The 23627-nt window shown below is 43.2% G+C and overlaps 1 protein-coding gene across 1 annotated transcript in view; it reads left to right on the top strand.

Moving 5' to 3' along the window:
- Nucleotides 1-23627, top strand: part of LOC142095472 (uncharacterized) — a 148175-nt gene that overhangs the window by 32827 nt on the left and 91721 nt on the right. The window contains 3 exon segments of the mRNA XM_075178416.1: nucleotides 11453-11550; nucleotides 11703-11796; nucleotides 18007-19394. Coding sequence (XP_075034517.1) covers nucleotides 11453-11550; nucleotides 11703-11796; nucleotides 18007-19394 — 1580 coding nt within the window.

The raw sequence follows: 23627 nt of genomic DNA, 5'->3' as shown, positions 1-23627 counted from the left end.
GGAGGCATCGACCTCCAGAAAGAAAGGAAAGGTAGGATCTGGTTGATGGAGGATAGGAGCTGTCGTGAATGCTTTCTTTAGGGAAGAGAAGGCCTTTTCTGCCTCAGGAGGCCAAAGTTTAGTATTGATAGCTTTCTTAGTGCAGTAATGGGTGCGATCACTGAAGAAAAGCCTTTAATAAAATGCCGATAGTAATTGGCAAAGCCTATGAAACGTTGGATTGCTTTCAGGCCTATCGGCTGAGGCCATTCAGAAACTGCCTTTACTTTCTCGGAATCCATGCATAGCCCAGATCCAGAGATCACGTGTCCAAGAAAGGGAATATGACTTTTTTCAAAGATGCATTTATCCAAATTACAAAATAGTTGATGTACCCGAAGGCGTTCAAGCACCAAGGAAACATGATGGCGATGCAACACGATGTCCGGAGAGAATATCAGGATATCATCCAGGTAAATCACCACGAACTGGTAGAGAAAATCTTGAAAAATTTCGTTGATGAAGTTTTGAAACACTGCGGGGGCATTACATAACCCGAAGGGCATAACTAAATATTCAAAGTGTCCATCATGGGTATTGAACGCAGTCTTCCATTCATCCCCTTGTTTAATACGGATCAAATTGTAGGCACCCTTCAAGTCTAATTTGGAAAAAATAACTGCGCCTTTTATTCTATCAAATAGCTCTGAAATCAATGGTAACGGGTACTTGTTCTTCACAGTAATGGCATTCAGCCCACGATAATCTATACATGGACGTAGACCCCCGTCTTTCTTTTTAACGAAGAAAAAGCCGGCCCCTGCAGGGGAGGATGATTTCCGAATAAAGCCTCTTTCTAGGTTCTCTTCTATGTATTTAGACATGGAGTTGGACTCTGGTAGTGATAGCGAAAAAACGCGTCCTCTGGGTGGTATTTTGTCGGGTAAAAGCTCAATAGAACAATCCCACGGTCTATGGGGAGGTAATTTGGAGGCCTCCTTTTCGCAAAACACATCCGAGAATGAACGGTATTGGAGAGGAATACCAGTGGACTTAAATGATGATGCAGCTTCATTCTTGGTGAACTTATTGATTCTGGGAAGGCAACGAGAATGACAGGCCGGACCCCAGGCAAGAACTTCTGGCTTATGCCAATCTAATGTAGGGGAATGAAGTTGGAGCCACGGAAGACCAAGAATGAGGGGATTAATAGCTTCTGGAATGACCAACAAGGAAATAGATTCAGTATGCAGGGCTCCTATACGAAGAGAGAGCTTGATAGTACGTTTCTTGAGTGATCCTCCACTAATACGTTTTCCATCAATGGCTGTGATGGCAATCGGGGGATCCAGGGGAAGGGTAGGTAAGGACAACTTCTCCACTATGTCAGCTCTTATGAAATTCCCTGCTGCTCCGGAGTCAATGAGTGCTGGAAGAGAAAGCTGTTTGTCAAAGGATTGTAACAGAACCTGAATAGAAAAACTAGAATCAACAGGAGAGGAAATACGTACACCTAACTTGGCCTCTCCATCGTTAGTTAGGTTCGGTCGTTTCCCGGACGCTTAAAACAATTGTTTAGCAAATGACCAGGTTCTCCGCAGTAGAGACATAAGCGATTTTTGAACCGTCTTTCCCTCTCTTCTTGAGAAAGGCGAGCTCTTCCCAACTGCATGGGCTCTTCCTCAGACATCACCGGACTCTGAAAACGTGGGACCAGACGAAAAGGAGAACGACGAGAACTCTCTTTCTCCTGAGAGCGCTCACGGAATCTAATGTCAATCTGGTTACATAGAGAGACCAAAGCATCCAGAGAAGTTGGAAGTTCACGACCTGCCAATTCGTCTTTAATGCGGTCGGTCAAACCCTGCCAGAAGGTTGCTACCAGGGCCTCATTATTCCAACGTAACTCAGCCGCCATAGTGCGAAATTGAAGAGCATACTGGCCTATGGTCATAGAGCCTTGACGCAGACGAAGGATGCCAGAGGCAGCGCTGGAAACTCTTCCTGGTTCATCAAAGACATGTCTGAAAGCCTCCAGGAAGGTGGAACAGTTATGTAGTGAAGGATCATTGTGTTCCCATAGGGGAGATGCCCAGGCAAGAGCTTGACCGGTAAGTAACGAGATAATATACGCTACTTTAGCTTTTTCAGTAGGGAAGTTCCCTGGCTGGAGTTCGAACTGGATATCACACTGATTTAAAAATCCACGGCAGGCCTTGGGGTCCCCATCGAATTTCGGAGGATTAGGGATGCGAAGTTGGGAATTCACCGGGAGAGGAGCGGCACCACCCCCCTGGGCAGGAGCAGGTTGAGGGGGAATCGGTGGTGGATCAGGTACCGCTGCCTGGACTGCCTGAGCTGACACCGCCCCCTGCAGTGTGTCCAGGCGAGCAGACATGCTCTGAAGAAACTGAAGAAACTGTGCCTGGTTCTTGTCCTGTTCCTCTACCCGGGTAGCTAAATGTTCCAATAACTCCCTGGTTGAGGGGTTCCCGGATCCGTCCATCAGATAGATATATGGGTCAGAGCAAACTGTTAGGTTTCAAGGTTACCTTAGTCAGTATTTACGCCGGCCTTCCTAGGGCGCGGAGTCTAACGGCCCTCCCGGTCTTCTCCAAGAACCGCCGCAAGGCAGGGTGGGTTTTGCTGCCGGAGAACCGCAGGTCGCGGCCCCCAGGTTAGCCTACTGACGTAAGGAGAGAGTTCTATGAGATGGACATGTAGCGGCACGGTCAGATCCACAGAAGGATAGATAACTGAAGTCACTAACCGTATATTCAGAAGGTAGTAGTCTGGAGTAGAGACTGGTGGAATGCAGGAGTCAATCCACGGTACAGCCCCAGGAGCAGAAGCGTAGTCCAGAATAGCCGGTTCGGTACACAGAGGTCTGTCCGTTATGCAGTACCAGGGGTTAGGCAGTAGAATGGTCTGGAGGATAGCTGGTTCGGTACACAGAGGTCTGTCCGTTATGCAGTACCAGGGGTTAGGCAGTAGAATGGTCTGAAGGAGCGCTGGTTCGGTACACAGAGATCAACAGTCACAAAGGAGAACACCAGGGAAGCCAAAGCACAGGAAGTGCAGCCAGATACAGGTAACACGTTGCTCTGACACCTACAGTGTGTCAGAGCAGTCCTGAAGTAGGAGTTTGAATTCCCCGCCCAGATCAGCTGACCTGCCGCCGGGACCTACCCGGAAGTGCGGCAGTACAGAACGAAGGAGCGGCGCTGACACAGGTAAGCGCCGTGACACACTGTTGTATACAGCAGCCGCGGCGCAGTCTAAGAAGCGTCCGCGGCGGTGCTGTATTGTATACAGCACCGCCGCGGACGCTTCTTTGACAGCGCCGCGGCTGCTGTATACTACAGTGCAGCCGAAATGGCGCTGCCGCGCATGCGCGGCAGGTCTCTAGAGACCCCCCCTGACAAATCCTCCGTGCGCCCCTGGTAGTGGTTGGTATCTTTGGAACTTGAGGGGCTATGGGGGTTTCATTGCTGAGAGGTGGAGGTGAGGGAGAAGGCATAATTAATGGTTCTGCATATGGGGGTGGTACTGCCCTTTGCTGGGGTGGATCACAAAACATGAAATCATCCTCATATAAAGGGTTTGTTCTTACATATTCTTTACTAGCACTTATCCACATATTGACCTGCTCTTCACAGCCATGTCTTTTTATCTATTCCTTATTCAAATAAAACCGGGACCATTTTTCCAAATCTAATGTCCCTTCTGGGGGAAATCCTGCTCTCTTGAGTACTTTATGATTTCTTTTAAGAGCTTTACTACCTTCTCTCTTCTTCATTATATCCATAGGTTTGCCTATAATAGGCATCTTACTGTTCTGTGCCCCCATTTACTGGGTTACTGGTCACAGTACTGTCAGTATCTGGGATACAATGTCTTATAAGCGGAATAAGGTAATACAATTTTTCCCCTTTGTACAGACTATAAGTATCTTTAATCCTTTACCTCCTAGTCTGCCCTAGGAACACCAGATGTAAGGTTTATTGACTTTAAGTTAAAAGACTGGCAATTATGGCTGATCCGATTCTTTCCCTTAAGTCCGTATATGGACATATAATGGGGTTTGTGAGGTTCCCTCTGCCTCCTTGTGTAATACATGAAATAAATAGTCAAGATCTCTGACATGTGTTCCCACTATTATAGTGAGATTCTCCCATGGTCTATCTATGGATCCCCAATATGCCCCAGGTGTTGCTTCTAAGGTTAATACACCCACTACCTCCGGGACACCTGTACCCCTTGTTTGAATAACAATATATCCTGTGCAATGTGCGCAGCAAAACCTAGACACTGGTTCCACCATTTAAAAATTTTCTAATACCTTCCACACCGTTTGCACCATATCTACAGAGCACACAGAAGAATATGGCACAAAATAGAGATACTACCACTATGATAATTATTTCTTCCAGCGGTACCATCTAGACAGTCTTAACTGTCGGTCTTCAGCATAACCTTTTACTATTATTTCCTTTGTCTCACTTTTAGGCAATTTTCTTATACTATATGGGCATATAGGTTTATAATCAGGTAACATAAAATTCCGTGGCCAATAGGTAAGTATGTTAGACCAATCTTGACCCAAATATTTCTGCAACAGTTCTTTGTTCAAATGGCAACCCAACGTACAATAAAATTCTTTCTCGTTATTTATAAAACCATAATGTGCACCTGTAATTGTAATACCTTCTAAACAAGGTCCTTTACACCCGGAATATTTTCTCAGAATAATGCAACAGGTACAATTTTTACATACACCCCACTTGTTATCTATTAATTCAAATTGTCTACATCCATCATAATCTAGAGTATCCATACATTTATCATTTCATTATCCTTTCCTCTGACTGAACATTGGGTTCATGAAATACCCTCTAATCACCTCAACTGACTTTCCTTAGATATACAAAGAAATACTGAACAGAGTAAGATGGTAGAAATCTACACTTTGTCTTACTCACCGGATTTAGTTCAGCAGTTCTCTGGACATCAATGGAGTGTGGCGTCAGGTGTGGAGATATTGGAGCATCCCAGACGTAGACCCCAGAAATGTTGGGGTATCGGGGTTCACCGATACTTCTATCAATCACCTTCAATGTCAGTCAGATCTTTCTTTGTTTTCAGTCGACTGGTGAACAGAAAATACTCAACACCTGTATGATATAATGCTGAGCAGCTTTTATTCTGTTACAATTTGAGACCGCTTCAGCGTCTATTTTTATACATGTAAGTCTAGGTGTATAGATGCTGAACAACCAATTATAAGACAGTAAAATAATTAGGGGTGTGCACCGGCCACTTTTGGTGTTTTGGGTTCTGATTAGCTTGAGGTTTTGGGTTCTGATTTGTTTTGCCAAAACACCCCACGAAAGGTTTTGGTTCTGATTTTGGGTTCTGATTTTTTTTTAAAAAAGCATTAAAAGTGCTAAAATACATATTTATTTATTTTTTTCACTCCTACACTATTATTAACCTCAATAACATTCCTTTCCACTCATTTCCAGTCTATTCTGAACACCTCACACCTCACAATATTGTTTTTAGTCCAAAAGGTTGCACCGAGGTAGCTGGATGTCTAAGCTAAGCGACACAAGTGGGCGGCACAAACACGTGGCCCATCTGGGAGTGGCAGTGCAGTGGCAGACAGGATGGCAGTTTGCAAGAGTTTGCTAGAGGTGCAAGATGGAATTGTCCTTGGGCCCTCCCACCCACCCTGATGTTCTTGAAATAGGACATGCGCACTTTAACAAACCAATCATTTCAGCGACAGGGCCTACCAAACTACTGTGGCTGAAATGATTGGTTTGTTTGGGCCCCCACCCAAAAAAGCAATTCATCTCTCCCTGTACAAACTAAACTGGTTCTACTGAGGCAAGATGTCGTCCTCATCCTCATCCTCTGATTCCTCGCCCCCTTCAGTGTGTACCAGTGTGAACCTTGCACAACACCGAAATCAGTCTCCACTGCGCTTGACTCAGGCGCATCCCCACTCCTTTGCCTATGTCGTAGGTGGCTGTGTAGGCTTGAATGGCCTTTTGCTGCTCCTCCATCCTCTGCAGCATATAGAGGGTGGAGTTCAAGCGCGTCACAACCTCTTGTTTTAGTTGATGGCAGGGCAGGTTCATGCTTTTTTGATGTAGCAGGAACAGTGAACGTAGTTTAATATCTGATACTAATATTTCTGCACTGCAGGAACAGTGAACGTAGTTTAATATCTGATACTAATATTTCTGCACTGCAGGAACAGTGAACGTAGTTTAATATCTGATACTAATATTTCTGGACTGCCTAGTGAAGTGGAATCTCGACGGGATTTGGTACAGGGGACACAATACCTCCATCAACCGTCTAAATCCCACTGCATAGATGGCGGACACCGGACGCACGTCTAACACCAACATAGCTGTTACGGCCGCAGTTATCCGCTTTGCAATAGGGTGACTACTGTCGTACTTCGTGCTCATGGCAAACGACTGCTGGACGGTTAACTGTTTGGTGAAAGACGTAGCGTTCTTACGACTTCCCCTCTGGGAAGATGACCGACTACCAGCAGCAGCGGCAGTAGTAGGCGTACCGCTGCAGGATTCCCCGGAAGAATCCCGGATTGAAGAGGACTCAGTCATGCCGGTGACATGGCCTGCAGGACTATCTCTGATGGAGATCGTGGAGGAAGTTGACGAGGAGGGTGTTGGTGGTGTGTATACAACAGGACCAAGGGATTTAGGTGTCCCTGGACTGCTGACGGTCCTAGCCACAGGTCCTGAACTAAACACTGAATTATGAAGGTTCTTCAGGTGACGTATAAGGGAGGATGTCCCTAGGTGGCCAAGATCCTTACCCCTGCTTATTTGAGCTTTACATAAGGTACATATGGCCATACATTTGTTGTCCGGATTGGGATAAAAATAACTCCAGACCGAAGAGGTGGATTTTTTGGTCTTCTGACCAGGCATGACGATGGGCTTTTTCATCCCATGGACAACAACTGTTTTCCCCCCTGGTGCCTCATTTAAGATAACCACATCAGCATCCTCCTCGTCAAGTTCCTCCTCAGCGCCAGCTACATCAATATCCTCCTCCCGGTGTACAACATTGACACCTTCATTAGCCAAATCTGTAACTGGACTGTGGGTGATCCTTCCAGCATATGCACTGGGCGTGCTGCAAATGGTGGAAGGAGCCACCTCTTGCCGTACAGTGATGGGAAGGTCAGGCTTCGCAACCACCAACACCCTTGATCCCGCCTTGGGGATTTGTGATGCCATCTCTTTAGAAGGCAGAGTTGTTTGCTGTGTTGTTGATGACAGCTTAAGTCTCTTAAATTTTTTAGAGGGGGGGGAGGAGGAGGGCTTAGATCCTTGGGTGAAGCTGAACCACTAGTCATGAAGTCATGAACACGGGCCAGGGCCTAAGCCGTTCCTTGCCACTCCGTGCAAGGGGAGGGGGAGTTGTCAGGAGTCTGAGAGAGCCAGGGTGGAATGAGTGCAGGAAGAGGACGGAAAAGGGGTGCTGGAAGAGAGGTGAGAGCCAGGGGGAAAAGGGGTGCTGGAAGTGGGATGACAGAGCCAGGGGGAAAAGGGGTGCTGGAAGAGGGGTGACAGAGCCAGGGGGAAAAGGGGTGCTGGAAGTGGGGTGACAGAGCCAGGGGGAAAATGGGTGCCGGAAGAGGGGTGACAGAGCCAGGGGGAAAAGGGGTGCTGGAAGAGGGGTGACAGAGCCAGGGGGAAAGGGGGTGCTGGAAGAGGGGTGACAGAGCCAGGGGGAAAAGGGGTGCTGGAAGTGGGGTGAGAGAGCCAGGGGGAAAAGGGGTGCTGGAAGAGGGGTGACAGAGCCAGGGGGAAAAGGGGTGCTGGAAGAGGAGTGAGAGCCAGGGGGAAAAGGGGTACTGGAAGAGGGGTGACAGAGCCAGGAGGAAAGGGGGTGCTGGAAGAGGGGTGAGAGAGCCAGGGGGAAAGGGGGTGCTGGAAGAGGGGTGAGAGAGCCAGGGGGAAAAGGGGGTGCTTGAAGAGGGGTGACAGAGCCAGGGGGAAAAGGGGTGCAGGAAGAGGGGTGACAGAGCCAGGGGGAAAATGGGTGTAGGAAGAGGGGTGACAGAACCAGGGGGAAAAGGGGGTGCTGGATGAGGGGTGAGAGGGACAAAGGATAAGATGGTGCAGGGGCATAGCTAAAAGAAAGTGTAAAGGGAGAGACATCTTAAGAATGGGAATGTCAGGGATGCAGCCATCATAAAACACAAGTAGTAATGAAGAATGGGAATGCACAGAGGGGACAAGTGTTAAAAAAAAATTAAAAAAAAATCAAGCCTTCATACTCCATTCAGATATATTTTCTATACCCCCACTTCTAAATTTCCACTTCGACCACTGCCCTTTGGCCCCTGCTCCCGACTGGCTGTGTGAGCCGACAGCTGCTGATCCCTCCTTGCCCAGCGCGCCCAGTAGAAGAACAGAACATAGGATGCCATAATCGGGTAAGTTCATATATTTTCTCGTGTCCAATGTGTTTTTCACCATCCTTTCTTGAACTGCGGGCACTACTGTGTATCCAATGATGTTTAAAACACTATGTATTGCTCATTATTGCGCTGTAATGTTTCTTGCATATTTATCTGTACAGAGATTTTTAATTAAGAGGAAAAAACGCTGCTTGTCATACATTTTATCTGTGATTGTGTCAATATATCTATTTTCTTTGCATTGTAAATGGGGTATTAAGCTGCTCCTGGGACTCACACTCTCAGTATCTGATATGCTGTACCAATTTTTATTTGTGAATGAGTTTTTGTCTGGTCACTACTATTGATTTGCGTCACTACTATGGCATACTGTTATTTGGGGGCACTACTGTATGGCATAATGTATTTTGTGGGCACTATTGTGGCATAATATGATTTGTGGGTAAAATTGCGGCATAATATGATTTGGGGGCACTACTATGCCATAATATGATTTGTGGGCACTACTGCATGGCCAAATATGAATTGAGGGTAATATTATGTGGCATAATATGACCTGAGGGCACTGCGATGTGACATATTATGAGCTGGGGGCACTATGGTGTGGCATAATATGAACTTCTCTCATTGTTGAATATGACGGGAGCCCAAAGAAGTTGCTGTACCGGGGCCCACAATTCCTCTTGTCGGCTCTGCCTGTGAGTCAAGGGGGTAGACGTCTCCAGGTAAATAATCTAAATGTTTCCTATCTAATCAAACTGATGGATCACATCCAATTATCTCTCACCCACCTCCTTTACCCCCCTTAATTTATATACTGGGTTATTTAAAATGACTAGAAAAGAGGCATATCCAGTTACTGTAGGAAAAAAAATATTTTTCTCTGACATTTTGCTGTAGATGGAAATACTTTTAATGCGGCCGTGTGGGTTCAAATGATCGTTCAATATTTATGTTTTTTCTGATATATTTGTTAGAGTTTTATTTCATGTGGAATGATTCATGAAAATTCTGCCATTACTATTTAATTGAGGGAAAAGGGTACCTGTTAACTATATGTGTGTGTAAGTATTCTGTTGTTGCTATTTTGTAGGAGATTTGAAAATAGCAAAACATTGGTTTCCTACAGTGGCGCCTGTATAATTGGTGGCATTGCTGTAGTATGGGGTGGCGTGGTGGCGGCAATGTTGTAGTGTGTTTGGGGCTTAGTATTGCTAATAAGTAGGAGAGGGTATTGCTGTAATGTGGGGGGTGACGACGGTTGCTGTAATGTGGGGGGGGGGGTAATTCTGGTTGCTGTAATGTGGGAGTGATGCCGATTGCTGTAATGTGAAGGGTGGGGGGGGGGGTAATGCTGGTTGCTGTAATGTGGGTGGGTATTGATGTAGTATGAGTGTGTGAGGGTTTTTTTTTACTGCTGTAATTTTGGTACAAATAATGTTTTGTCATGGTATTTATTGATGTAATATGGGTGCTAACAATGTAATGTTGAGGGTCATTAGGAGAAATAAATACCCCCCCCCCTCACATACACTCATACTACATCATGTTGTACTGCACAACAACACACACTACGCCAGCATCAGTGTGCAACAATATAGTGCATGAAGCCCACAACACGTGGGCCTGTGTGCTTTAAATGCCAGGGCTGATTTTTAGTCCCAGTCCCGCCCTGCAGCAGTACCTATTTTTTGGTACAGCAGCAACAGTGAACGTAGTTTGACTTTGAAATAGCAGTACCTATTTTTTGGTACAACAGCAACAGTGAACGTAGTTTGACTTTGAAATAGCAGTACCTATTTTTTGGTACAGCAGCAACAGTGAACGTAGTTTGACTTTGAAATAGCAGTACCTATTTTTTGGTACAGCAGCAACAGTGAACGTAGTTTGACTTTGAAATAGCAGTACCTATTTTTTGGTACAGCAGCAACAGTGAACGTAGTTTATATAAACTATATAACTTATTTTTATATATTGCAGTACTAATATTTCTTGACTGCAGCAACAGTGAACCTATTCATATATTGCAGTAGAAATTTTTAGAGACTTTTTTTATATATTTTTTAAAATTATTTTTGTATAAGTTTTTTTTATATTTTTTTTTTATTTTTTTTTATAACTTTTTAATAATTTTGAAATAACAATGCCCTTACCAGAACAGAACACAGGACACAGGCAGCACCACTGGACTCAGCACAGGATCTCAAAGGAAACCACTGAAAACAAAAGCAGGACAGGAGCTCCCTAACTACAACCTCCCTCACGAGTTTTCGCAGCCAGAATGAAGATGGCGGGTGCGAGTGGTGAATTTATGACATCCGAGTCTCGCGAGATCCGACGCGAGACTTGGATGTCATAGCCTTGTTTGGGATTTTTTTTGCGGGCGGAAATACCCGAACAGTGCTCGGATCCCGTCGGATCCGCACTGTTCGGGTGGGCTCGGATTAGCGAAATCGGATCCCGCTCATCACTAAAAATAATAAGAGAAAATCAATTAACAATATATATATTTCAGTTTCGCATCAAAGATCAAACAATTCTTTCTTCTTTATGTGTTATCTCTTTCCAGGCTTTCTGCCAATATCCTTGTGCTGCCCCCATCTTTGAGTCCTTGGGTTTTATCTTATCAAGAACGTTACTACATGTTCTTGGAATGTTTTCATTGATGGGAACATTCTGCTGGGTAGTCAACCTTGAATAATTTGTCTTTTAAACTGAACATAATATCTGCTAATTTCTCTTAAAGTTATAGCATAACATATTACCTTCTAAAGCTTAGCACATGATAGATATTAAATCAATAATCATACAATTCCACCCTAACAAGCTCATTTATGAACATTTTATTTAGGTGCAAAATGTACACAGCACCATAACCAATCAGACACTTGCTTTAATTATCTAACTTGCTCTAGACAGATAAAAGGTAATTGCTGTTTTGTGTCTGTGGTACAATGTTAGTATATTAGTTGTTTTTTGTGTGTTTGTTTCCTACAGATGGATCCAGTAAGAAAAATTTAGGAGAGAGATGTCTGCGTCCTCTTTATTCACAGGATCGTACAGAGGAAAATCACAATATCCTGCAGGATTACCAGGTAAATAGAATTCAGGGTCTCCAAATACCAAAGTGTCTCTACAGCATTTAATCTGTACAGAAGCTGTGTGATCTTATACACTGATCAATACATTATACACTCTCATAATATTAAATCAGACTATTACTATGTGCGTTATTTTGATTATTTAGGGTGTCTGTGATATTAAAGGAGAAGATATAAAGGTAGAAGAAGAGACGTATGTGAGGGAGGAGGAGGAGGAAATCCCTACAGATATCAGCACAGGTGAGTAATAAACACTAAATACAGAAAAATCATTGTATTTTTTTTCACTCACTACAACAATCTTGTTTGTCTTTGATCCGATAGGGACCCTGGACCAGGGTGTATAGAGGCTACTTTAGGACTCTGGAACTGTATAAATGTTAAACATGTCTTTGCTCTTCCCTCCTCTATACTCCCTTCCTGCAGGGATTTGCTTTTTTAGAGTACCCACAGGACAGGGTGCTTCTTTTCCTGGGCTGCCTTGGCGCCATCTATTTTAGTGTGTTTCATTATTACATTTTTCAGCTTTTGAATTTACCGCCACAGCTATTAAAATCTATCTCTGCGGTGGTCACTTGGAACAGACAGCCCCAATGCGCTGTCTGGAAACCGGAGAAGTCTGAGGAGCTGCATCTCTCTTCCAACATGGCACAAGTCTCCGGGGGTTCCCCTTCACTGTTTCCGCAGGTTGTGATCTATCAGAGTGGCACGAACACACCGGATCTTGCACCAAGGAATTGGTAAAATGGTAAGGTACTCCCCTTCTTGTGGTATTGGGAGGGGAGAGGTAAGACACATTCAGCCTCCATTGGAACCCCCACCCCCAGGGCTCATTCGGAAGGCAGGAGGGTAATGGAAAGAGGCTCAGAGATTTACTGCTCCTCATGAAGGGCAGTCTAAAAGAAAACTGGTTTGGTCTGCAAAGAAACCAGAAACCAAGCTTTCAGACAGTCTTTATGATGGCTAATCTACCCAGTAGGCCTCAGCTGTGATGAAAGTCTGTCTACTTCTTTACCAGGAGCAGTTATTCAGTTCCCCTTTATTTTCCCAGGAAAAGGTTCAAAAGCCAAAAGTCTTTTCGCCCATTTTGAAAGTCATTTTCCTCAACGCCTATGTTGACATCTATAAATTAAAGATGGAATTGTTGAGTGACATAGAACAGAATGAGTTTCTGATATCCACGGATTATCTGGAAGATAACTGATGCTTTGTCAATTTGTGGTTCGGTCCCATCACTTCCGGTTTCAGGCTCTGTGTTTTGGTCTGGTGACAGCCAGCATAATGAGTGTTTCAGAACATTTATGGAGATCATGGCTGTTTTCCTGTGGTCCAGGGTTGTGATGGTCATCCCTTATTTGGACTATCTCTTGATCAAGCCAGAGTCTGTAACTCTGTTTCAGGATCATTACATAGAGGTGATATAGAGTTTGAAGGTCCAATGTTTGGGTTCTTAATACCCAGAAATCCAGTCTGGTTCCTTCTCATTGGCTGCTTTTTCTAGGATTGCCAGGGGAAAGATAGACTCTATAAAAACTAGTAAAATGTCTATTGACTTTCAGATGGATTTCCGTTTATTTGTTCCTGAAAGTCCTGGGTAAGAGGGTATCCGCTTTCAAAACTGTGCAGTTTGCATGGTTGTCACTCACCAGACTGTGAGTGCTTCTTCCCGTGTGTTTAGGAACCGTGGCCGTCCACCATCCTGAGGGTCTGCGCATGTGCAGCCCTTTCAAAACCTTCAGTACCTGTTCCTTTAACTTAATTGGCTGATCAGGCAACACTCCCTATTTAAAGCACCTGCTGTCTATACCTCGTGGCCTGATCTTGGAGTCTCATTCCCCATGAGCCTCTGAAGGTGTTCCTGTGTTTCCTCGTGTATTCAGCGCTGCTGATTCCTGTGGTTTCCAGACCACTTCTACTCCTGTGGTTTCCAGACCACTTCAACTCTCCTGTTTCATCGTGACTGTTAGCTGATTCCTATCCGCTGCCTCCGTGCACTACAGTCTTCAGACCACTTCAACTCTGCTGTGTTTCATCGTGACTGTTGCTGATTCCTATCCGCTGCCTCCGTGCACTACAGTCTTCAGACCACTTCAACTCTGCTGTGTTTCATCGTGACTGTTGCTGATTCCTATCCGCTGCCTCCGTGCACTACAGTCCTCTGACCACTTCAACTCTCCTGTGTTTCATCGTGACTGTTTGGCTGATTCCTATCTGCTGCCTCCGTGCGCTACAGTCTTCAGCTCATCTCAACTCTCCCGTGTTTCCTCGAGACTGCTACAACTGATTCCTATCCGCTGCCCTCCGTGCTCAACAGTTCCAGCTCAGCTCTACTCTTCCGTGTTTCATCGTGGCTGCACCTGCTGGTTGCTATCCGCTACCTCCGTGTACCTACAGAGTCCTGCTGGCTGCTACTCCTCTGTTCTACTCGTGTCTGCAGCAGCTGATCCGCTCTCCGTGCTTCTCAGTGTTCCTGCTGGTCTCTACTCGCCAGTCTGCATCGGATCTGCGCTTCACTGCTTTCATCTTGTCTAGACCATCGCTACTCTTCAGGGTCCTCCAGGAGTCCAGTTCTACTTACTACTGCTTCCTGAGTATTTGTTCCCCTGCTGGTCTACCTACCTGTGTGCTGCACCTACTTGATTACCGCTTCATCCCTCCAGGGACTTCGCATCCTGCCGGCCTCCAGCCGTTCAGGTATCTCTGCACTCCTGTCTGACAGCCTGATCCTGAACCACGGTATGCATACTTCTCATTGACTGTGCTGGTGTATTGCATATCTTGCGGGACTGAGTTGTTCTCCTCTGGAGCTTACTATCCGCTGAGACTTTTGCCATCATTGACTGTGTTATCTTTTGTCCGGATAGTTTCTATGACTTTGTATTATTGCAGTGCTGTTCAGTCATTACTATATTGTGCATGTCATTGTGGATCAAGTTCAAGGTGCCTGTGTATCCTCTGTATTGCAGTCTCTCCCAGTGCTCCTCCTCACATATATATTCAGTGGTACAACTTGCTAGAGGCAGACCACTGATTCCTGTTTCCAGTGTCACCTGTTCCAGTGTCCTCTCACATAGCAGTGGTACAACTTGCTAACGCAGACCACTGACTTTCCGGATACCTTCACCTGGATTCCATTCCTTCACCCAGACAGCGGTACAACTTGCTATACGCAGACCGCTGACTCTCATCACCTCCTCGTTTCTGTTGGACATTCCTCCTCACTAAAGCAGTGGTACAACTTGCTACTGCAGACCACTGACTACCCTCACGTGTCCTTTGTCCATACAGTTCCTCGTGTATTACTACATATATATTACCAGTGCTGCTAGTCATAGACTTTCCCGAGCATCTCTATCAGCTGCTGTCTCCTGTTCCGTGATCACCCTGCTACCAGAGTACCATATTACCACCTATACTGCTCTGGTAAGCTTATCACCTGGTGATCCCTGGGTAAAGACTCCTAGTGCCCGTGACAATGGTGTTTTTCATGGGCTTCCAGATCAAGCTCATCTCAAAATGGAACAAGTCGCACCATCACTTGAAGAGATAGGTAATCAGTCTGTCTCCTTTGGCATGATGAAAATCTCACTATATACCGAAAGACACAAGTATTTTGGACTTGAGGGTAGGGGTGGCTGTCTCCGTTCATTGCTGGTTTCAGACTCTTAGGTCCCTGGTGGAAACTAAACTTTCAATCAGTGTCCTATATTTAAAGGTGTTGCAAAATACCTAGTTCAGGGACAACTTCTCTTGATTTTTTGGCTGTTCAGTAAGACCTCAGGCACAAAGGGCTCCCTTGTAATGAAGGAAACCCAGCAGGATCATGCACTGGTGAGAACAAAATTGCAGAATCGTCAGTGGTCATACCATGGGTGGGATACTGGCTGCCGTTTATCTCCCCGTAGGCATGCCCTGCATCCAGGAGAGTGGACATTTTTTCAACAGATTGTGGACAGGTGGAGTCAGCCAGACATAGGCATGATAGCATCTCAGCTGAACCTGTTCCCACCAGCATTAATGCTGATCTGGGTTCTCAAATAGATAAAAAGTGATGTAGTCTGTGTGCTGTTGGTGGCACTGGATTGGTCAAGATGCTGGTGGTACACAGACATTTTCAGAATATTGATGGGTCTTTCGTGGCGTCTTCATCTAAGATTGGAATTGCTAACCCAGGGACCTATTTACCGTCTAGGATTAGCATGACGGGCTTTAATGATGTGGCTATTGAAGCCTAAGAAAAAGGCTTTCTCTGATGCAGTGGTTCAGACCATGCTTAGATCTAGAAAGTTGTTCTTGGCAAGCAATCATTATAGGGTCTGGTTTCTCTACGTCTTTCCACTTAGTCCAGTTAATCCTGTTTTTGCCAGATGGTTTGGATAATGAACTAAAATTGAGGTCACTGAAGGTTCAAGACTCTACCCTTTCTGTCCTTTATACAGTTATACCTGACGTTCAGATATTGTAAAAGGGTGTGATGTAGTTGCAACCACAGTACAGTTCCCCACTAGTACAGTGTGTGCCTCCACTCTGCCAATGATCGCCTCCTCACCGATTATCTCTTCCTGCTCCTGCTTTCATTTCTCCAGCGCTGCTCCCAACCTATAATAGTATATAAAAATGCAATATTCCAACAATGTTAGTAATTTTTCTACTCAGTGTCCACACAAATTATATATTGTTTTGTTTCAACAATATCAGAATATTTTGCTTTATAAGCCAAGACTGGAATGCACTGTAATTTCCAGAAGGTGGCAAAATAGCAGAAATCATTATGTCATTATCACATCTGAACAAGCCAAAATCTTTCTGGGAGAATGTCCTGTGAACAGACAAGACAAATTAGACTTTATTGGTCAAGCAGATAATTTTGCAAAACACAAGATTAAACTTTCAAAGAAAAGACCACCTTCCCTATAGTCAAACATGGGGGCGCTTCAGTGATGTTTTGGGGTTGCTGTGCTGCATCTGGCACTGGGTGTCCTGAATGTATGAATGGCATCATAAAATCGGAAGATTACCGAGCCATTATGGAGAGCAATGTTAAACCCAGTGTCAGAAAGCTGGGTCCCTGCCAAGGTCATAGGTTTTCCATCAGGATAATGACCCCAGATATGCTTTAAAGAGCACCCATGACAAGACAACATGCTGGACAGTTCAAGTCCAGTTCTATATCCCATAACAAATCGGTGGAGAGATCTGACTACAGCAGTAGGAGAAGGTACCTTCAACTCTGGGCCAGACTTGCCAGTACAGGGGGAACCAATGTTTTTAAAGGAAATTGTGAGTTATTTGATAAGAATGCAAGAGGTGCAAACTTTTTGGCCAGGACTGTGTCTCTTCATTCTATGTTGTTTACAGTCATCAGCCCCTTGGGTCACTCCTTATTAACCTTGCAACTTGATCCTCAGTAGAGTGTAATTTCCCACCTCTGGTGAATACCAAGAGGGTTATTAGACCTTATCTCAGGGGTGTACAAAAGGTAGATTGTGCTGCATCCACAGGTAGATCGTAGGACACTGCTCCCCATTGTTGCTTTGTTCTGTTTTTTTGTTGCTGCAACAGTCTCGCACTTATGGTCTCATGCTGCATCACCACCGCAGTGTGTATGGATGCAAATATATAGGTGTGTGTAAACTATACCATGTGTATTTCTATGGGGCCCATAAATCTATAGTCACGTCCCTGTCGGACGCTGTTTGTGTCTGCATGTAAACAGATGCAAACAAGCCTAGAATTACGTTTTTCGATCACCAGAGTGAGGGAGACATTGATGTGCTGCAGAGAGGACATTAATGCACTTGGTATAGGCAAGTTCATAAATTGGGTTATACAATACAATATAATACGTATATGTATTATTTGCATATTTACATGTGTGTTTTATAATATGTTAGCTGCGTATTTTCTGCATATTTTATATTTGATTTAATATGTGTGAGCTGTGTATTTTACTTTATATTTTGACATATATACGTGTGTCTTATTAAGAAATAAAAGGGTGATAGATCACCTTGCAGTGAGTGAATGAAAAGTAGATCCCATGTCCCTGAAGTCCGGCCACCCCTATGTTATCTCATAGTAGCCTGTGCTAAATCACCAAGAGGAACAGAGAGGCCATATTGTAGACACTTACATTGAGTACTGGAGACAGTAAACGATGTACACAACTATCTGGTTCACATGGGTGGAACTACTAGATCAGGTGAAAATCTTTATATAAACATTAGGCAAACATGGTGAGAGCTATGCATTGCTATATTTATAACTGTCCCTACACCTCATTTTTAGTGTACACTTTGTGGCAAGCCAGGAGGTTGCAGTATTCTTTCAGTGTATTCAGCTGTAATATTATGGTAGACAGTGGTTTACTGATTTCAGTATAATCTTTATTGAAGAATAAACTAGTTTTGAGTAATCATTCTTATTTCCATATATTTGTTTTATTCCCAGGAGATGGGCTGAACAGCAGGAATACCTCAGAGGGATATCTTCCTGTATCTCCAGATACTGAAACAGAATATACTGACATTGCACGCCATTCGTCTGGAGAAAACCCCATTAACCCAGATTTAAATTCAGTACTTCAGAGTGCAGATAAATCATCTGATGCTTCTAATCTTGAGGAATGTTCTCCTGATAATTCAGGTTTTGTTACATATAGTACAGTTCATAGAAGTGATAAAAAATGTCTCAGCCCTACACAAAATGTAAATTTTAGTATTAGCCATAGAACTCTTGTGGATGAGAAGCCATTTTCATGCTCCATCTGTGAGAAAAGTTTTGGTCGTAAAGCACATCTTGTTCAACATGAGGAAACTCACACAGACGAAAAGCCATTTTCATGTTCTGATTGTGGGAAATGTTTTAGACGGAAATCACAGCTTCTTCTACACCAGGTAATTCATATAGATCATACACCATTTCCATGTTCTGAGTGTGGGAAATGTTTTAAACTGAAATCACAGCTTTTTAGACATGAGAGAATGCACACAGGTGATAAACTATTTGCATGTCCTGAGTGTGGGATATTTTTATCAGATAAAAATGGTCTTGTTAACCATCTGAGAATTCACACAGGTGAAAAGCCATTTTCATGTTCTGAATGTGGGAAATGTTTTACACAGAAGCCACATCTTGGTAGACATCAAAGAACTCACACAGGTGAGAAGCCATTCTCATGTTCTGAATGTGGGAAAAGTTTTCCAAAGAAAGAAAGTCTTATTCTCCATCAGAGAATTCACACAGGCGTGCAACCATTTTCATGTTCAGAATGTGAAAAAAGGTTTACAAGTAAATATGCTCTTGTCACCCATCAGAGAATTCACACAGGTGAGAAGCCATTTTTATGCTCTGAGTGCGGAAAAGGTTTTCCACAGAAAATAAATTTAGTTGAACATAAAAAAATTCACACAGGTGAGAAGCCATTTCCATGTTCAGAGTGTGGTAAATGTTATATAGGTAAAAATGCCCTTACTATCCATCAGAGAATTCATACCGGTGAAAAGCTTTTTTCTTGTTCTGAATGTGGAAAATGTTTTCCAACGAATGAAAGTCTTATTCTCCATCAGAGAATGCACACAGGTGAGCAACCATTTTCATGTTCAGAGTGTGAAAAAAGTTTTACAAGTAAATTTTCTCTTGTCATCCATCAGAGAACTCACACAGGTGAGAAGCCATATTTATGTTCCGATTGTGGGAAATGTTTTAAACAGAAATCACAGCTTCTTACACACCAGGCAACTCACATAGATCATAAACCATTTTCATGTTCTGAATGTGGGAAATGTTATACTCATAGATCAAGTCTAAGTTTACATCAGAGAATTCATACACATTTACATAACTGAAAGGTTATTTGAGTGTTTGTAAGTGGAAAGTGTTGTATATCAAGGACAAATGAAGAAGAAATCTCATTACACAAAGTATTTCTCCTGACACAGGCTTTCCATTGACGCCTGTTCCGTAGTGGGTTGAGCTGGCATCCCTTGTACTACTGTTCTGGTTGCTGTATTCTTGTTGTTTTGTTTTTTTCTTGTTAATATCCATTTTGGAATATAACCTCCACTCATTGGGTGGATGGGAAGGAAAATTACTTTGCAGTATGGATAGTTTGTTTTGGAATTTGAGCACACAAATGTCATAAAAGACGGAAGGAGGATATGAACAACCTCATCTCCATCAAAAGCCTTTGATATGCAGCAAGGAGGACAGCGCAGTGTGAGACCATAAATGACACTTAGTTCTATCAGAGAGGGTTGTTTGATAAACGAAGGCTCCCAAACACAGGAATCATTTCTTGTTCAACAGCACCATCAGAAGGACACACAATGAGGAATAAGGACGGTCCTGCTTGTGGGTGTTCCTGAAGAACGGGTGGATGTCCCGTATGTGTGTTGTGATCTAACTTTTTTAAATTTATATTTGCTGTATGAACTGATATTTTTATAAATGCTGCATTGTACCATCTTGTAGTTCTTTATTCTTTTCACAACATCTCTTTCATTTATTACACTACAAAAATATAATCTTTAAATCCTAATTCCTAACAAACAGGGGCAAGTTTAGTGGTGTTAAAGCTCCTCTCCGTGAACTACTGATGAAAGACAACTCATGTTTTAGGGTTGTCAAAGCCCCGCCCCTGAATGCCCTGAGCATGATAGAGGAAATTTTATTTCCCCATAGTATTTGTCTGATGTAAACATAGGTCCTATGATAGGTTAGTCACTAGAGCTATCATTGTCTGCTTTGTCATAATCCCTTTATCTCCCCCCAAAAAGTAGACTTTAAATTTTTTTGAGATGCCACAATCCACTCACAATGCAAAAGTTTGAGGATGTCCTAGAGGAAAGGGATGTGTGAGAAGTAATTGGGGGAAACCTGATGTAAGTATGGGCATGGATGAGCTAGGAAGGACCAAGAACAGCCATATAAGTAGCAGATACAACATCCCTTAGCTTGGAGGATAAAACTCACACACAGTTTTATTTTGCATTTCTCTGGATGAACACATGTAGAATGTATGAATGGTTGTACTAGATGTACTTTAAAAAAACACCTGACAAATATACAGTATATATAAGTATTTTGTACTTCCTAATATCTACATACATATCAAAGTCCTTCTCTGAGTCCATAGTGAACAAGCATCATTTTGTTTTTGTGTCTCTAGATTAGAGAAGTATATGTAATACTTGTGTTGTATTATACATTGCTTGATGCACCAACACCTCCTCCAGGTAAATGCAGGGGGTAGGAAGCCCCAGAGTCTGTTACCAACCACCTCACCATACCATAGACTTTTATATCTACATTCAGAAAGATTACATGAATTGCTGTAGGACAGGAGATACGCGCCCTCTTTAAGGAAAATTGTGTTACAAAAAATAAATATTCATCTTTCTACCCGTATAAGATATTAATTACTAGTTCATATATTAGCTGTCTCTAGTCTCATAATTTCTGTTATTCCTCGGTGTATAATAGAAACAATAGTGATAGTTATAAAAGTGATTTATATATTTTTGTACAACTAATGGGCACAGAATTAAAGGTGATCTGTCTGCAGGTAGAACTGAAGTCACTTGTATAAGATCTTTCATTATTCCTCCAAGGTGTCTCCTCTAAATCCCTCAAAAACAAAACACACAAACCTAAAAGCTGTATATGGCCTTTGTATTGCTGACTTAATTTTTATATTCTGTTCTACTTTTGACCATGTATAAATGGAGTATTCAGAAACAAAATGGAGGATCATTCTATAAAATGATTTCCAATACTTTACCGATAAGAAAATTAGATAAATGTGCTTGGGTAGTATAAGAAATCCCATTTAACCCATTACAGCCAATGACATGGAGACATTAGGGGGTCCAGACAACCACAAATAAATCCTCTCTATTGAGATGGGAGCATTGCACATGCACAATTATACCTGCAGACTGACCAGGTGTGATGATGTCATCACTCCTGACCAACATACAATGAATCCATGTGTTTGTGATGATGTCATCACACCTGACCAACATACAATGAATCCATGTGTTTGTGATGATGTCATCACACCTGGCCAACATACAATGAATCCGTGTGTGTGTGATGATGTCATCACACCTGACCAACATACAATGAATCCGTGTGTGTGTGATGATGTCATCACACCTGACCAACATACAATGAATCCGTGTGTGTGTGATGATGTCATCACTCCTGGCCAACATACAATGAATCCATGTGTGTGTGATGATGTCATCACACCTGACCAACATACAATGAATCCATGTGTTTGTGATGATGTCATCACACCTGACCAACATACAATGAATCCGTGTGTGTGTGATGATGTCATCACACCTGACCAACATACAATGAATCCGTGTGTGTGTGATGATGTCATCACACCTGACCAACATACAATGAATCCGTGTGTGTGTGATGATGTCATCACTCCTGGCCAACATACAATGAATCCATGTGTGTGTGATGATGTCATCACACCTGACCAACATACAATGAATCCATGTGTTTGTGATGATGTCATCACACCTGACCAACATACAATGAATCCGTGTGTGTGTGATGATGTCATCACACCTGTCAACATACATTGAATCTGTGTGTGTGTGATGATGTCATCACACCTGTCAACATACATTGAATCTGTGTGTGTGTGTGTGATGAGGGCATCACAAACAAGTGGGTGCTAAACATGCTCGGAGGGCAAGTGGGCTTTATAAGCCCAGGCTGTCCTCCATAGTGATACTTTAATCCGGATGGCGATGGTGAATGCAGCACAAATTTCCTCTCTTTCCTTTTTTCCCACTCCCCTCCCTAATTAACTACTATAGGACAGCATGTATAAGGTTATGGCTGCTGGACAAGGAGTTAAGCATCTTCTGGAGACTATAGGATGACATGGGAAGACAATATAAGGGATTCTATAGACTGTGATGGAACAATGGTAACGCTATAAAGCTGTAATGGGTCAAATGGGATTTGTGATGTGATCTATGGAGATGGTAGTTTTGAGACAGTGTATATACATACAGGACATTGAGAGCTTATAGTCTTTGTGAAGATACATATATATAGGAGCATATTTCGGCATTTGCATATAGAGTGAAGATGCGACCTGTTGTATTGTTGTGCAATGTAGGAGTTGTGTTACTATGTATAATAAAGAAAGTTTTAGCTTGTACTGTGTGCAATAATTAATCTATGGTGTTGGTATGATGTACATATAGATGCTGATTAGCCGTGAGGGTCAGTAGTACCCTTACATGTTTTGTTTATGCACAAAAAACAGCAATTATGGCAATTACATCATTCATTTTTGCTCGCACCCCTATGATAAAAAATGAGCAAATATGGGTGAAGATTATTACCTGAATATAAGATGTAATCCTACTACGGAACCTTGTGGCTAATTGACGCGGCCCCATAGCCTATGGCGTTGGTGAGATACATGTGAGAGCGTATGACTTATTTTGTGAGCGTTGTAGTGTGTATTGTAAGTAATAATGAGATTTGTAGTACTTGTGCATAATGTTCCCTGTCTCGCTTCAGACTATCTGTGTACTGAACCCTTGACGCTGTCTTTGACCGTGGCTCTTGACTATCCATTGGTTATTATTAATTGTTCCCAGGTTACTTACTTTTACACTGATATCTGTCTTTGTAACAGTAGGTTGTGCCAGGCTAGGGCGTTTCCCTTCAGCTGGGTGAGAATCATGCCAGCCTTTAAGAAATCTATGACATAAGTTCAAGGTCATCTCCAAACTTCTCAGACAACTTCACTTTGGGTCCCACAGGTAAAAATACTACCGTTGGTCGTTGGTAACTGAGCTGCTATGAGTACAGGTTGTGCAGATTGCATCTCATCTAGGTGGACCTGTATGATAGTCGGCTGTGCCTGGAGATTTTTATATCACTTGAACTAGTCCTAACTTTGTCGGTGCAACAGCGTCCCCAGCGGGATCCCAGAAAGTGGAGATAGGGGACATTGCTACCAAATGTGATAGATCCCACAGTTTATCCTGAACGTTAGAAGTTCCAGGGTTGATTCTATGAAGTTT

The sequence above is a fragment of the Mixophyes fleayi genome, chromosome 6 (assembly GCF_038048845.1).
Source record: "Mixophyes fleayi isolate aMixFle1 chromosome 6, aMixFle1.hap1, whole genome shotgun sequence".
Classification (NCBI taxonomy): Eukaryota; Metazoa; Chordata; class Amphibia; order Anura; family Limnodynastidae; genus Mixophyes; species Mixophyes fleayi.
This window is presented reverse-complemented; position numbering and strand designations above follow the sequence as displayed.